Below are 16,564 nucleotides of genomic sequence, written 5' to 3' on the forward strand. Positions count from 1 at the left end.
TGGACACGCCCCCTCGCACATACGCATCGCACATACGCGAGGATTTGGTCAAAGCTTTGACTGGGAGAGAAAAAAAAGTTGACGAAAAAAGTTGCCTTGAGGCAAAGAAAAAGAAGGAACATAGGTCGAGGAAAATCTTAAGGGAACATCGCAGTACACAAAAGAGTAGCGCGCACACGCATGCTCCGGAGAGACCGTTGAGCAAGAGACAAACCTTGGATCGGGTTCGACTGCGTAACTTTACCGTTGGAGTTTTTTTGTTAGTAACAGTGTTAAAGTTGGCCCACCCTCGGACGGGTTTATCCAAGGCGAGTGTCGAATACGCTTTTTTCCCTGGACAAAAGATCGATCGTTGAGTCGCAGTTCCTGGACGGAAGACTTCCATCGTTTATATTCGCTGCAGATGTGAAGCGAAGGAGAAGGAGAAAAAAAAGAGAGGAATATTCGCGTTACAGTGACGATCTGGACAGGAACATGTATGCCCCGGACGTGGCAGATTGTTTTATACCAAGATAAAAAAAACAATAAGTAACTAAAGCCTCCAGGACCGTTGGATAGTTTTTCGAAATAATAAAAAAAAAGAATAGACGCCCATGTTTCGGCCTTGTGCAGAATTCAAACCCCTTCGCCTTTGGTCCCTCGAAAAGGCGTAAGCCCCATTTGTATGTCTGCTCTAAACTCTGTGTTTAGTTCGTTATAATTGGGACACCCAGTCCAGTAAGTTCCAGCCCTACCAGGCCTATCACACCACACACACAACCGCTGGATCCATAGCCGCTATGTCTAACGACGAGGAGAGATTTAAGTTGGTGGTCGTCGGCGGAGGCGGAGTGGGCAAGAGCGCCCTGACCATCCAGTTCATCCAGGTGAGTGCGTGTGTGGTCCGTGTTATAAGCGGATAGGGGTACAATGTGGTGCAGTTGTGGTCAACATTTAAGATCTGACCGTCCATTTTCATAGAAGGCCACGACTGATCCTTTAAAATCACCAGTTTTGCCATAGATGTTGTAAGCGGCGAATGTATTGTTTAACCACACCGTGGTGATTTTACTCCCCAGTCGTACTTCGTGTCCGACTATGATCCCACCATCGAAGACTCCTACACCAAAATATGCACCGTGGATGGAAAGGAGACGAGACTGGACAGTGAGTAGCGACCCTATCGATCAAATAGGATTCAACAGGTTCGGCCAACCTATATATCACGTCGTGTGTCGGTGCTTGGTTGAGTTACATATCCAATAGCCTAAAATCCAGAGATAAAGGACTATAACAAGGGCAGGTGAGTCGCGATGGGGTGATTTATAACATGGATCGGAACCCAATGGAAACGTCCAAAAGACGGTCGCACCCTTCGCTCGCCGTGTAGTCTCAAAGTAAGTCCGCCCGTTTGCGAAGTCATTCAGCAAGGAAGGTGATTCAGCGCCGTGTTACGACTTGCACTCGATTTCTTCTAAGCTGTAAGCAAAGTAGGGGAATAAGTTTTTCCGTCACTGCCGTCATGTCGTTAAAGATATGCGTGGCTGGGGGGGGAAAAGGGCAACTTTAAGGACTTGCGTTGTCTGTGCTTCCAGTGGTGCCAGCTGTAATTATGTTGGAGAAAGCATGTCATTTTTCTTGTATACTTTGGTATGATCAAGGATTGCTTCTAGGTTTTCTTTTCTCCATAAATCTGAATTGGGCCTGACTGACTCATTTGTTTAACAGATCTCTTGAAACAAACACCTGTCATGGGGTATTCTTAGACGATTTGGAGAGATATATTTTGAGTCACTGCGTTATAATGGATATGAAACACAAAGTAATGGAACTGAAACACAGAAACTCCCTATATGTATTTTACGTTTTTCAAACATTGTAGGCCTATGTTGAAAACGATTTTGGCTTAACATGACAAATAAACTAGTAAAAAGTGCTCTGCTGAATAGCAACCCTCCATGAGTTTCAAGATGGATTGGAACAAGCCAAAATACCCCAGTATGTGCCGGCAGAAATGTAATCTGCAAACACAAGTGACCCTTCTGTCCGCACAACTTGGCCTTATGCTTAAAAATTATATTATAAAGAGTTGAGGGAAGTCTGGCCTTGATACAGATCTTAAAGCTACAAAATATCAGTTTGCCCTGGTTACATTATGCCCATAAAATGTCAGACATTTCTCTGCCCCCCAAAAATATAGTGTAGTAAAATATAGTCATGATGTACTATATTCAGCATTCATGCCTCTTAAGTTATGTTAAAGTAAACCTTTATCACAGTGAAGCTTTTTTTTAGAGACAGAACAACACATAGTTTCATGAACACCTAACTGATGTTGAACAAAGTAACTGTCCTAAGTAACAAAGTGGTTTAATCCTAACCCTTTAATGAAAGAGCAGCAAGATTGGGAGCTTTTTCAATAATGCTGTCATAATTGATTGTTATTGTCTAGTCATGAAATAAAGTGATTGATTTATTGGTGATACCCAGCTTTATAGTCTAAATAAATGATCTCTACACGGTAATAAATGCGTTCTGACAGACAAGCTGATGCTAGCCATGTTGCACATTTGCTACCTACATGTTCCCCATTTTCTTTTCAAAAGACTGCCAGAGAGACTGAAATATCCCGTCTGTTTGATCCATCTTTTACAGCCTTCAAGTGTTAAAATGGGTGTGGCTTCACCCGTTTAACATCTGTTTAATTATAGATTGTCCTGTCCTGCACATGTTTTACATTGGATGTCAATTCATAAAACTGGATACGATACAATTATTTAGTTATTTAAAAATCAGATATTCCGATATATCGGCCGATATATATTTAAAAAAGAAATTCCAGAAACGCGTAACAGTACATAAACAGATTTCCTTAACATTGGTTATTTGTAGTTATTTATGAGTCCTCACTAAAATAATAAGGTAATGCAGTTTAAAAATAAACTTTGTTTTATTGTCACAACAGAAAAGTCAATCAAAATGTATCAAAGTTCTGATAAATAAAATGTATAAAAATACAAACTCTAGATATGAAACTCAGTCCTTTGACAAAAACACAATAACCGGAAAAAAAACAAAAACACTTTTTTTAAAAATATGAATGAATCGGCCGATACTGATGGTTTAGAAAATGCCGAATAACGGCCGATAATATCATCCCGCCGATATATTCTCCCGCCGTTATATCGGTCGGGCTCTACATAAAACCATTTACATACAGGAGTTAGTTGTCTTATGTACTACCGATTCACGGCTGATTTGTAGAGCTCGCCGGAGACCCCTCTTAGAGATCTCTTGTGTCTTTCCTAGTCCTGGACACGGCCGGCCAGGAGGAGTTCGGGGCCATGAGGGAGCAGTACATGCGATCAGGAGAAGGATTTCTGCTGGTGTTCGCCCTCAATGACCGTGGAAGGTAAGGTTGCAGAGTGTGTGTGGCGATCGTTTATTTGATCATTTGTTCTACTCGAGGCTCACTCGTTCAGAGTTCACCTAGCCTTATCCCCCCACACCCTCTTACGCACTTATTCTATGTTCCTGTTCCTTGCACTTAAAAATATAACTTATTATTGTGTAGCATCTTATCCTAGCTATCTTTGTTGTATACAGAGAATGGGTTAACCTAGCGATGGTTAGTGCTTGGCACTTAATGTAAGTCGCTTTGGATAAAAGCGTCTGATAAATGTAAATGTTAATCTGTTAGTTTTAAACTTAACATTAATAGCCATGTTTATCCAGTCCTGATGTGGGTCATTAGCACCTGTCGACCACAGCTGGTCGATACTCTACGGTCAAACATTCACAGCAGTCATTGTTCCCTTTTTTAAGGTCTAATATAAGGTGCTATGAGGAAGGCATCGCGTTTCGGTGTAGCGAGAACAAAACAGAGATGCAGAAGTCTCAATTACCAGCAGTCAAATGAGTTGGTTGCACTGGTGAATCTTCCCTCCTCCTCCATCTTCCCCAAACGTGTCACTTATTTTGCGCTGCGTGACGCCAGTGCATATGTCCCATTCCTCCCCCGTGGCCGAGTAAACAGCAGGCGGCGAGCCCCCGCCAGAGACCAGCAACCCGCCACGCGCAGACAGTTGCTTAGCCTTGTGTTAACAGTCTGTCTGTCTGTCTGTCTGTCTGTCTGTCTGTCTGTCTGTCTGTCTGTCTGTCTGTCTGTCTGTATCTCTCTCTCTCTCTCTGTCTCTGTCTCTGTCTCTGTAACTCTCTCTCTCTCTCTCTCTCTGTAACTCTTCTCTCTCTCTCTGTAACTCTTCTCTCTCTCTCTCTCTCTCTCTCTCTCTCTCTCTCTCTGTAACTCTTCTCTCTCTCTCTCTCTCTCTCTCTGTAACTCTTCTCTCTCTCTCTGTAACTCTTCTCCTTCTCTCTCTCTCTCTCTCTGTAACTCCTCTCCTTCTCTCTCTCCCTCTCTCTGTAACTTCTCTCTCTCTCTCTGTCTCTGTCTCTGTCTCTGTAACTCTCTCTCTCTCTCTCTCTGTAACTCTTCTCTCTCTCTCTGTAACTCTTCTCTCTCTCTCTCTCTCTCTCTCTCTCTCTCTCTCTCTCTCTCTCTCTGTAACTCTTCTCTCTCTCTCTCTCTCTCTCTGTAACTCTTCTCTCTCTCTCTGTAACTCTTCTCTCTCTCTCTGTAACTCTTCTCCTTCTCTCTCTCTCTCTCTCTGTAACTCCTCTCCTTCTCTCTCTCCCTCTCTCTGTAACTTCTCTCTCTCTCTCTCTCTGTCTCTGTCTCTGTCTCTGTCTCTGTAACTCTCTCTCTGTAACTCTTCTCCTTCTCTGCCTCCATCTCTAGTTACAATGAGATCCAGAAGTTCCACACCCAGATCCTGCGGGTCAAGGACCGCGATGACTTCCCCATGGTGCTGGTGGGGAACAAGGCCGACCTGGACCAGCAGCGAGCGGTGAGGGGCCTGCTAGCGCCTTTGTTTGATGGTTTAAAGCGGGGATATGACGCCACCAGGTGTGAGTGTGGTTAGCCGTTACAAGCCGTTTGAAAAAAGGCCTTTGACACCTGTGACATCACAGGTGGGAGTTTCCACCTAGATGTAAGATGGATAGTCAGTTAAGCAACGTCTGCTACAGTCCGCTGGGTGGGCTGGTTGACTGATTACAATTACAATTATGGCATTTAGCGCCTTACATCGGTTAATTCAACCGAGCAAGGCGACAGCCAGCTCGTCAGGAGCAGTTAAGTGTCTCGCTCAGGGACACATCAACACTCAGCTAGGAGGAGCCGGGGGATCGAACTAGCAACCTTTCGGTGCCAAGACAACGCCTCTACCTCGTGAGCTGAGCCGACGCGACGGATCTATCCAGCGTACATCTAGGCGGACCCTCCCCAGTTGTGATGTCACTGAAACACACAGGAAGAGGCAGATGTTCCAACAGCCTTGTAATGCCTGATAACACTCCCACCTGGTGGCAGAAGATCCCCCCCCCTTTAAGCGTTTTGCTGAACAGCGTTGTGGTACGAGGTGCGTAGCCCCGGGGCTCTTCTCCAAGCCCCCCGCAGCGCAGGAAACGGTGCAGGTGGTGTTGGGTGTTTCCCCCGTGTGGTGGTGGTGGAGGCGTGTGCACAACGCTTCATGAGGAATTTCAGACATGAGTAATTTCGAAGGCGGTGTTTTGATCATTAGCGGTGGAAAGCGTAATCGCAAATAAAATGTGGGTTGCACACATTCTTGCGCAGAGGCTTATTGATCATGCCACGGTAGATTTGGGTGTGTTGTTCTCACATGCGCATCTTTCCCCCCGTGGGAGACGGGTGTGAAATAAGCGTTAATAAACAGAGCTTGTGTGTTTGTGCGCACTGCATACACAAGTGATGACTAATGAGTCGAGTCAAAGTCTTAACAAGGAATTGCCGCAATAGCCTGCAGCTGTGAAACCACGTTCATCGACTATTTGAGAGATGTGTGAAAAGAATGGGCTTTTTGAAGCTCTGTTGCAGCACTGTGTTACCGTGGTTCTTCTATCTGCTAGCATTGTCACGGCCATGGCTGACCTGTCTCGGTGTGCGAGTACTTCTGTGCCATCGCAGCGCAGTCGTGTACTTTGATAACATTTCAATTGAACTCTAATGGCGCTGTACAATATTGCCCAACATTCACCCATTCAAGAACACATTCACAATACGAAGACGGAACCAGCAACCTTCCGGTTACCAGCCCAACTAGTAGTTGTCTCAATCCACCCCCTGAGCCAGATGCTGCCACAACGTAATGTCAAGACGTGGTTGGGTTTGAGGTTACGGTGTTGTGGTTAGCTGCCAGGCCCTGCCCGATGGTGTTGTGGAAACTGGCCTTTTTTACATTTGCATCAAAAGCTCGTTCGGGGTTATTTTGTGTCGCAACGTTTTGTTGTAAGATCATCATCGCTTGAGTCCCCGCGCTTATCGATGTTGTATGTATGTATGCCGTGGTGGATGAGCCCACTGTATTCTGTCGGCGGAGGCAGGCCCGGTTAGCATTCAAAGCACTCAATGCTTGTTAGCATTGAGTGCGGCTAGAAGCCTTGGTTGTATTGGGTCGTGATCTCCCCAGGGTGATGAAGATAATGGAGAGGACCAGTGGCTCTACCCCTCAGTGTGAGTCTGACATGGTGAGGCATAAGCATCTGGAATGGGAGTTGGTTCATTGGGAAAATGTGACTGTTTGTGTGTGTGTGTGTGTGTGTGTGTGTGTGTGTGTGTGTGTGTGTGTGTGTGTGTGTGTGTGTGTGTGTGTGTGTGTGTGTGTGTGTGTGTGTGTGTGTGGGCGCTGTTGTGATTGTGTCGGATTACTCACACAGACCTGCAGACAGCTGACCCACACTTAGTAGCAAACCAAGCTATTTTTGGGTTTCTTTTTACATTTTCGTGTGCGTGTGCAATTCCACAGTACGTGTCGTGGTAGCTGTCGTGGCCCTCAATAGCCATGGCAACGGAGTGAATGGGGCAGAATCATCCCAGAATGCCTTCTGATTTTCCTTTGAACAATGGTTACTAGTGTGAACAGCCAAATGTGAATATGTTAGCAAAAGAATTATAGAAATTATGGAATTTTTTACTTGGTCCGAATGTCTTAATCTCATTCATACATTCATTAATACAACACACCCCAGCTCCACTCATAATTATCGATGGATTCCCAGTACCCTTCTCCTCCAAAGTCAAGAGCCTCGGCGTCATCCTGGACAACACCCTCTCATTCGCACCCCATATTCACAACATCACCCGGACTGCATTCTTCCACCTCCGCAACATCGCCAGACTCCGCCCATCACTGACCCAATCCAGCACTGAAATCCTAGTTCACTCATTTGTCACATCACGCATAGACTACTGCAACGCCCTCCTCACCGGACTCCCCACCAAACTCATCAACAGACTGCAGATCATTCAGAACTCAGCCGCCCGGATCATCACCCGCACCAAATCATCTGACCACATCACCCCTGTCCTCATTCAACTTCACTGGCTCCCAGTACACTACCGCATCCAATACAAAACCCTACTCCTCACCTACAAAGCTCTCCACAACCTAGCCCCCAGTTATCTCTGCGACCTCCTCCAAGAATACACTCCCTCCCGCTCCCTCCGCTCAACCTCTGCTGGACTACTATGTATCCCCACATCACGACTCACTTCAATGGGTGCCCGGTCATTCAGCTGTTCAGCACCCAGGCTCTGGAACTCCCTCCCCCCACACATAAAACAGTCAGACACCATTATAACCTTCAAGTCACAACTCAAAACTCACCTGTTCAAACTCGCACACAACGTCTAACTGATCACTGTTTTGATTGTTTTTTTTTTTTTTTTGTTTTGTTTTGTCTTGTTTTTGTTTTATTTATTTCTTATTGCTTATGTTTATTTATTTATTTATTTATTTATTTATTTTTTCCACAATGTCTTGTTTTTTTTTTAAATATGTATGATGACTATATGCTCTGTAAGGTGACCTTGGGTGTTTTGAAAGGCGCCTCTAAATTAAATGTATTATTATTATTATTATTATTCACAAAAATAATGAGGGCATTTTTTTTCGTCACCAATTAAGATGTCTGTAGCCGCTGATTACATTGGGCGGTGTTTATTTGACCTCTCGGGTTCAGAGCTTGGTCGGGAGGCCACTCTAACCCAAAGAGGCACCCCGAGGTGGGCGGTCGGGTCGGGACAGGGCTCAAACGTACCATCAGCAGAGCTCAGAACGCACTGGTTCTTTTTTTCTTCTCTTTTTTTCTTAATTGGTTCCTTTCTTCCCTGAAGATCTCGAGGGACGAGTCTCAGGGCTTCGCCCGCGAGCACCGGATCCACTACATGGAGGCGTCGGCCAAGAACCGCTACAACGTGGACGAGGCCTTCCTGGAGGTGGTGCGCGCCATAAGGTGACTCACTCGCACGCTCACTCACTCGCACGCACACACACTCACTCGCTCGCACGCACACACACTCGCCCGCTCACGGCACAACCAGGCAGTCACTCACTCACTCACTCACTCGCACACACACACACACACACACACACACAGGCACACACGGGCACACACGGGCACACACTCACTCACTGACTCCCTCACACACTCACTCACTCAGTATACACACACACACACACACACACACACACACACACACACACACACACACACACACACACACACACACACACACACACACACACACACACACACACACACACACACACACTCCCTTACACACACACACACACCCACACACACACACACACTCCCTTACACACACACACACACACACACACACACACACACACACACACACACACTCCCTTACACACACACACACACACACTCCCTTACACACACACACACACACACACACACACACACACACACACACACACACACACACACACACACACACACACACACACACACACACACACACACTCCCTCATGCCTCTCTCGTCCTCCACAGGAGGTTTCAGGAGACGGAGAGCCCCCCCGCCCCGGCCAGCCACACCGGCAAGCAGAAGGGGGGCGGCTGCCCCTGCACCCTCCTCTAGCCGGGGCCTCCGCCCGCCGCTCCCGCCGCTCCCATCACGCCGCTGTTGCCATGGAGACCAAAAGCCCCCCCCCCCCCCCCCCCCTCGCCTCGACACTTTTGTCTGATGGAGCGGGGGAAGAACAGAAAAGCGAGTGTGTGGACCGCGAGCTGCAGTATTTCCGTCGGTGCATGAGTGCTAGTGGCCTTGGAGGGGGGAGTGTGTGTGTGTGTGTGTGTGTGTGTGTGTGTGTGTGTGTGTGTGTGTGTGTGTGTGTGTGTGTGTGTGTGTGTGTGTGTGTGTGTGTGTGTGTGTGTGTGTGTGTGTGTGTGTGTGTGTGTGTGTGTGTGTGTGTGTGTGTGTGTGTGTGTGGGGAAGGGGGGGGGGGGGGGGCGGGGGTAGCAGCATCTTGGCAGAGAACAAATCATTTTTTTCCAATTTAAGATGGTTTCATCCGCACTTTGTTGCTAGAAGCATTTTTTTTATTATTATAATTTTTGTTATGTATTAACTGTGGTTCTGTCTTTTCATGTGAAAGGGAAATTATTAGTGGAAAGAATTGGGGGGGTGGGGGGGGGGGGGGGCAGAGGGGTAAATCCAACCTCCTCACTGCCGACCGTGGAGGGTTGATGGCGGGGTGTGATTGGAGTCAGCCTTTGTGAACGCCTGACGAGGTTGAACGGTGTTTTAAGACGTGCTTAGCAAAAGGCATTCAAAGGGTCTTGCGTTTCCATCCAATGACAGTGGATCAAATTAGTCTTACAGCTTTAAGTGTGATTTTTTTTATCTTTAAGTGTTGTTTTGCTTTAAAAAAAGAAAGAAAGAAGACGCAGACCGGAGAGGGATGACTGCAGACGTTTTTTCAAACACTGGTACTATTTCATTTTGTTGGTTGATTTTTAAAAGGCACAAGGTTCATGAGCATGTAACTTTTGCTTTATTATTTTTTTGCCATGATTTTAGCTTAGGTCTAGCAGACCACCTTATAAAACACTAAAACGCCTTATAATTGTTATGTTTGGGCTGAGCTAGGATGCTAGTGCGCGTCCCAGCCTCGTAGCCTGGGGGAACTCACTTCTGCCCACCAGTCGCACATCGATGGGTTGTGTTTACTTTATCTCATGTTTGTTGCCTCAGCACAGACAACGGGCAAGATATCCCGTAACGCCCACGCAAAATGTGCAAGTTATTACAAGCCAAAGCTAGGTCTGGTGTGTCTCGTGGGGCGGATGATAAAAACCCAAACGCATGTACGTTGTTGTTTTAACGTGTGCATTATTTGAGTTGTTATACGTTTCTAAGAGGTCGTGTTCCCTCGTTGAAGAGCACAGCAGTTTCCCTAATGGCCTTTTAAGTGGTGAGATTTCGGTCCTAAGAGATATCAGAGATGGCTTCCCTACCCCTGGCCTAATATGATTGTTAATGAGGCTCCCACAGGGAGAAGGTCTCTGTCTAGATATCAGTTGTTGCCATTTGGGGGTATGCGGGGGGGGTGTTAGGGGGAGGGGCATATACAGGAAGTGCATGGACTAGGAGAACAAAGAATTCCTACCTGCAGTCAAAGGTCCCATGTTAACCGTTGTAGTTAGTTCAATGTCATCAGCTTTACATTTCATATGCTACAGCAGCAGGGTTTTCACAAGACCATTATCGTTGTTTAATTTAAATTGAATTTAGTATATTTTGAAAAGATTATTACAAACATTTAATGGTACAATGATTAGGTGTGTATTCCATTTTGTCCATCTACTTTGGTTATGCATTCCTGTTTTTTTTCCTACATGTTTTTATTATTCGTCTTTCGACTCGACATTTCAATGTTTATCAAGCTTGCGACCAGCAGTTCTCACAAGCAATTTTGTACCTAATAAAAAAAATTACCAAAGGAGTTTTGTATGCAATTAAACGATTTACTCTTACCAGTGTCTAATGTTCTTTGTCACTGCTATCTTGCATTCTTTATATATAATCACGTTTAATTAAGTGTATATTAGTTAGCCTAAAAATAAAATAGTCTAATTTCGATTAATAGTTTGAAGTCTCCAAATCATCACCCAATCTGCCGCTGAAATCCAGTCCTCCTCAATTAACCTACCTCACTAAAATGGAGATTCCACCCTCCAATGCCAATCAGCCCACCCCTTCCCTAATTACCAATAGAGGCTAAGGAACAAACTTTTCTGCCAGCCAATGTTACGCGAGGAAACCCCGCTGATCCGTTCGGTTTGTTTTTCTTTCGTTCTATCATCCCTTGGACGTGATCTCTGAACCAGCTGATTCGCTGTTTGCTTATGAAGCCTTCAGCAAGTATGTTGCTAAACAGGTATGTGGCGTGACGCGAAGCCGGGGATGGTGTTTATGGGAAAACAGGTGAACAGCAGACACTTTTTGAGTTCCGTCTCAAACACAAGGAAATATATCGATAGCAAACCTTTTGGGTTTGCCCTTCAATATGTCGCGCGGGAGTGTCTGAAAACAAAGAAGATTTCCTATTAATAGTTTATTTTTTTATGTGGACGGTTTCAGCCCTTAAAGGAAACACCAGTCAGGTAAGCTGGAAGCGTCTGTAGCCTACCGCCTTTTTGAAAATACGAAATAGACGGATCCGTGCGCTGAATATAAGCTTGAGGTGTTACGTATCTAGTGCGTATATATGATCTACGCACTAGATTGTACGACATCCCATTCGTATATTCATATTCTGGTTACATGATGATACCTAATCGTTGGGATACAAACCAAACGTAACCCACCACTAGATGGTGACAAACCACGGAATACAGCGATACACAGAAGTCATTGTGTTTGACAAGGGTAACCCATCAGATGTTAAATGGCACTAGTATAGCCTCTCTTGCTGAATTAACTTTAACTGTCAAATAATAATAAGGTTATTACTTTATTTTTCCTTAGTTTTTGCTTTTGAAAATGCCAGCCTTTGCAGTGATCTTTTTTGGCCGAGTATTGGTTCTCCATCTGGTTTCAGCAAGATTGATCCACAACAATAATGAAGGTAAGAGAAATATATCCATCTGTTTCTGTCTGAGTTTTAGGCTACTCATTCCCCTTGTTTGCTACTGAGCCGTTATATTGCCTTTAGCCTCCCAGCAGATCTGGTTTTATTTGTGCTGAATTTATTCATCTTTATTACAGGTCAGGGAATTGTCAGTATGGCTGCAACTAATCCTTATTGGTAGATTTTCAATCCACAAATATTTTTTTAAAGTTGATAAACTGTAACAAAGAATTGGAAACGCCCATCCAAATGGAGCAGCTCCAACGTGCCGTCTTAAAAGTGCTTCCAAGCAATAAAGAGAAACTAAAGTATACATTTGAATCTTGATAATGATCCATGAACCAAATAGTAGTATTTCTGACGCATCAAGCTGCAAATATGTTGCATTTGTGTACAATTAATTGATCGATTCCGAACTAGATGAATTCTCTGTCATCCGATTTTATCGGCACACGGTTCTGGTCGTGTAACCATTTGGCTCCTCTGCCCAAATGGTTGATGTTGGCCGGTGTTCCTCCTTCTCCGTGCTGATCCCCCCCCCCCTGTGGTTGTGGCTGGGCCAGTGTTCCTGGGGGAGAGGCCCGCCGCGTCCTTCTTGTCCCGCTCGCTGCTCTACAACAGCTGGGACTTTGAGCTGGTCCGCTCGGACGACCTGGAGCGCGAGTGCCGCGAGGAGACCTGCAGCTTCGAGGAGGCCCGAGAGGTGTTTGAGGACGACGAGCAGACGGTGAGCGCACACACACACACACACACACACACACACACACACACACACACACACACACACACACACACACACACACACACACACACACACACACACACACACACACACACACACACACACACACACACACACACCCAACAATTCAGAGTTTGTTTTCTGCCGTGGTAGCTGAAGAATAGACATTAGAGCTGAAGAAATCCGATTTGGGTCCTGGTAGAATCAGTCTGGACCAACAGTCTAAGAGTCTTTAATTATACAATATAGGCCTATTTGTTTTGTTTGGACATTGACCTAATCCGATGTTAACACACTATTGTTATTAACAGTAAAGGGGGGGGGGGGGAAAGGAAGCTTAGAAAGCAAACTGTTTTACCATTTACACTACATAAAAAAAGGCGAGAGCCCTCTCCAATTGATGCCAGATGTGAGTTGCAAATATTTCACCAAGTGGGGGGGGGGCGGAGAAGGAGGTGTGTGTGTGTGTGTGTGTGTGTGTGTGTGTGTGTGTGTGTGTGTGTGTGTGTGTGTGTGTGTGTGTGTGTGTGTGTGTGTGTGTGTGTGTGTGTGTGTGTGTGTGTGTGTGTGTGTGTGTGTGCAAAAGGTTCACCTAAACGTTTTTTTCCAAATAGAGCTATTTCGTTAAATCTTCTTATGCTTCCATTTTCTAGAATATCTTCTGGAATTCATATGCAGGCGATCAAGGTAACTCTTTACTTCTATTTTGTGAAGGCCCTTTGCATATGATTTGACTGTTTGAAATTAAAACACCCGACCCACAAATTAGATGTTTATATATGTATTCAAACACCGTATTTTGTTTTTTATCTCACATCTCACAGAATGAGTTATAAAATATATACTGATGACCTATAAAAATGATAATTCTAATAATTATACATTTAAGTTGTCTAGCAACTCTCATCGCTTGGGACGATCTCAAGGTGCTTGACCGTGCATTAAGACAATAGAACAGACGGCACGAAAATACTGATGGGTCGACTAAAAGAAAAGTCAACTTCCTGTCTTTAAAGAAGGCCAGACCTTACATAGCCCCTTTACAATTCAGTTTCCCCTTTTAACCTCGCTGAGGTCCAACGCGGTGGTTCAGCCTGATCCCGGTGGTTCAAACGGCCCGGCCGCTTAGCACCGGGCTACCAGCGTCGTAGTGCGCCCTGTTGGCCCACGGCATGGTGGTTCAGCGGGGAGGGGGGAAGAGAGAGAGGGTCCCAGCTCCAGCTAAGTGTGATGACTGCTGCTTGCAGCCCCCCCGGTGGACGTAGCGGGCCTGGTGGCGGGCCTCATCGCCATCCTGGTGTCGGGCGTGATCATCGCTGTGCTGGGCCTCTACTGCTACAAGTCCCGCAACAAGACCGGGAGGAGGTCGGGCAGGTACGTTGATCATCCCCAAGAGGGGAGCTACACCTGCAGCCTCCCACCGTCGGAGGGACGCGGCCCCGACGGTGGGAGGGTGGGGGGCAGGGGTGGACGGGTTACAGGTGAGCTAGGCGTGTCTTTAGGGAAGGGTTAGAGTCACAACGATCGGGAGGAGGAATGAGGGGGTTCTTCTGCACATCTGAGCAAACGGCATAAGTTTGCTCAGTGAACTAAAACATGTTAAAGAACATCTAACAATCGAATGTGTCGGCGTTGGATTGAAGATTCAAAGGATTTACCTCGTGACGTACACATACATGACATCCACTGAAATGTGTGTGACATACTCTGTATTTTCTGTGCTTAATATTACAATATAATTTACTATTTTTTCAAGCACTGAAAACACAGAGTATAATTATATTGTCTTCTCTAGTCATTTAGAGGGTATCTAAATACAACTTCTTAAGGGGATGTTTATGGTAACAGTGCAGTGAGGTTTGACAGCCCAAGGGGGTCAATATTCAGGGGGAGAGGGAACGACGCGTAGCGAAAGCCTGCAGGCTGGAATGGAACCAGGGTGAGCCACCGAGCCCGCTGTTACTTAGCGCAGTGCAACAGGATTGCTCTAATGCTACACCGTGTCCCCCTGGGGTCCAGCTCTCCTGTGAGACTAGCTGCTGACGGCCGCCCGGCCCCGGAGATGACCCCACTGACGGCGCTGCCCGCCCTGCCGTCGTACAGCGAGGCTCTGAACCGAAGCGGGCAGCACGACGCGCCGCCCCCACCCTACTCTGGGTATGTATACGGGGGGGGGGGGGGGGGGTCGTCTTTCAGAAAAACCGTAGCGGCAGGTATATTTGCAATGCGGGACTCGAGAGAGATGTACACTGTATAGTCATATATATTTTTAATATTCTTTTTGTCCACAGGGGGGCGCCATCCGAACCTCCCGATCCAGCGGAACGATGAATAAATGCAGTTTTTGTTTGTTTTTGTTTTTATGGTTTAGCACTGTTGTGAGGCGATTTTTACACCGAGTTTGTTACATAAATTGATGAAAAATAGTGTGATGCAGTCTTATTAATTTTGCGATTCCGGTTGTTTTCCAATCGTCTGCATTTAAGATATGATAGTGTTCTTGGCTGCAGATTACGTTTTACTTGGTTTCAGGGGCTATTTTGACTTCTTATTAAGTTTATGCTTTTAGTGAATGTGAAGGTTTCTTTAAAAGTGAAAGAATAAAGTGACATTTTTAAGAGATGATAAACTATGTTCACAAGCTTTGTTCGGCTACTTTTACACATGTTGAATGCCACTTTTTAAATAAAGATCGTTTTGTTTTCACAAATGTATTTAAATAGGCATATTACGGCGAACAACATTTGTGGACCTTAAGCTGCGCATCGCGAATGATGCAATGTGAACCATAATGTTATGGACAGAGGGTGTTTCCTTTTAGATTTATAATGGTATGTGGTATGCTATTGCGTATTTTAAGAATATTGAGCCTACAAAGAGCAATATAAGCTATAGCCTTAAGCTAGATCTAATTGTCCATGCAGTTGTTCAACGTGCGATGCACTTATCAATAAAAAAAATCTTAAAACCGAATTTAATAAAGCCGTTTCGAACGCCCTACGACGGTTACATTAGCCTACTACAACGTCTGTACCAGACTCGAAAAGCCGTATCTGCAGTGTGTGTGTGTGTGTATTTATGTGTCTGTGTGTGTGTATATATGTATGCGTGTCTATATGTGTGTGTGTGTGTGTGTGTGTGTGTGTGTGTGTGTGTGTGTGTGTGTGTGTGTGTGTGTGTGTGTGTGTGTGTGTGTGTGTGTGTGTGTGTGTGTGTGTGTGTGTGTGTGTGTGTGTGTGTGTGTGTGTGTGTGTGTGTGTGTGTGTACTGGGTGAAGAGAATCGTAGGAAGGGAGGGAGTGTGCAAACGCGCGAGCCAGCCAGCCCAGTCATTCGTTCTTAAAAATGGCGTCTTCTGAACAAAATGACCGAAAATAGCTCTACTACAGGGCCTCCGTGTTGTCCTCACATCAGGCTACACACCCAACGCGGAACATGGCCGTACCACTAAAACTTGTGTCACACACGTAGGACAAATCCAATATGCTCACTGCTGGCCCCTTATTAAACGTGCGCCGTTGTCATTAATGAAAAAAACATTTTGCGTTTTTAGTTTTTTTTTTCTTTGTACAGAATTATACCAAGCCAGTCTCGTCGCCCGAGCCCTTCAAGCTCATGCCTTTAATTTATAAAAAAGGCTCTGAATGCGTAGTTCGCTACGCTACAGAAGCCCATTGCGTTCGGTGGAATGTTTCGTCTGAGCATCTGATATTTTAGCCCGTAACCGCCTCCCTCCGCCATCAGCTGAACCGGCGGCTCTGTTGAGGCAGACAATAGACATTGAAATATATAGGGGGCGAGAGGAGGGAGGGAAGAAACCGGA

At 45.6% G+C, this 16,564-nt stretch overlaps 2 protein-coding genes across 4 annotated transcripts; both read left to right on the forward strand.

Annotated features, from left to right (window-relative positions):
- Positions 1 to 31: 31 nt before the first annotated feature.
- On the forward strand, positions 32 to 9,270 carry rras (RAS related). The gene is made up of 6 exons (XM_056605394.1): positions 32 to 866; positions 1,059 to 1,146; positions 3,289 to 3,391; positions 4,778 to 4,886; positions 8,234 to 8,352; positions 8,918 to 9,270. Exons 1-6 carry the CDS (start codon positions 780 to 782, stop codon positions 9,003 to 9,005), a joined length of 594 nt encoding a protein of 197 aa, XP_056461369.1. The 5' UTR covers positions 32 to 779; the 3' UTR covers positions 9,006 to 9,270.
- A 1,832-nt stretch (positions 9,271 to 11,102) lies between these two features.
- On the forward strand, positions 11,103 to 15,767 carry prrg2 (proline rich Gla (G-carboxyglutamic acid) 2). Of its 3 annotated transcripts, XM_056605424.1 has the most exons (8): positions 11,107 to 11,307; positions 11,511 to 11,533; positions 11,898 to 11,997; positions 12,564 to 12,727; positions 13,396 to 13,429; positions 13,990 to 14,116; positions 14,762 to 14,899; positions 15,034 to 15,767. In XM_056605424.1, the coding sequence occupies exons 3-8, from the start codon at positions 11,913 to 11,915 to the stop codon at positions 15,071 to 15,073; spliced, it is 588 nt and encodes a 195-aa protein (XP_056461399.1). In that variant the 5' UTR covers positions 11,107 to 11,307; positions 11,511 to 11,533; positions 11,898 to 11,912; the 3' UTR covers positions 15,074 to 15,767. The 3 variants fall into 3 exon arrangements, with proteins under 3 accessions (XP_056461390.1, XP_056461399.1, XP_056461383.1); XM_056605415.1 differs by having other exon boundaries at positions 11,103 to 11,533; XM_056605408.1 differs by lacking the exon at positions 11,511 to 11,533 and having other exon boundaries at positions 11,108 to 11,307; positions 15,034 to 15,766.
- The last annotated feature ends 797 nt before the right edge of the window (positions 15,768 to 16,564 follow it).

The sequence above is a fragment of the Gadus chalcogrammus genome, chromosome 2, assembly GCF_026213295.1.
Source record: "Gadus chalcogrammus isolate NIFS_2021 chromosome 2, NIFS_Gcha_1.0, whole genome shotgun sequence".
Classification (NCBI taxonomy): domain Eukaryota; kingdom Metazoa; phylum Chordata; class Actinopteri; order Gadiformes; family Gadidae; genus Gadus; species Gadus chalcogrammus.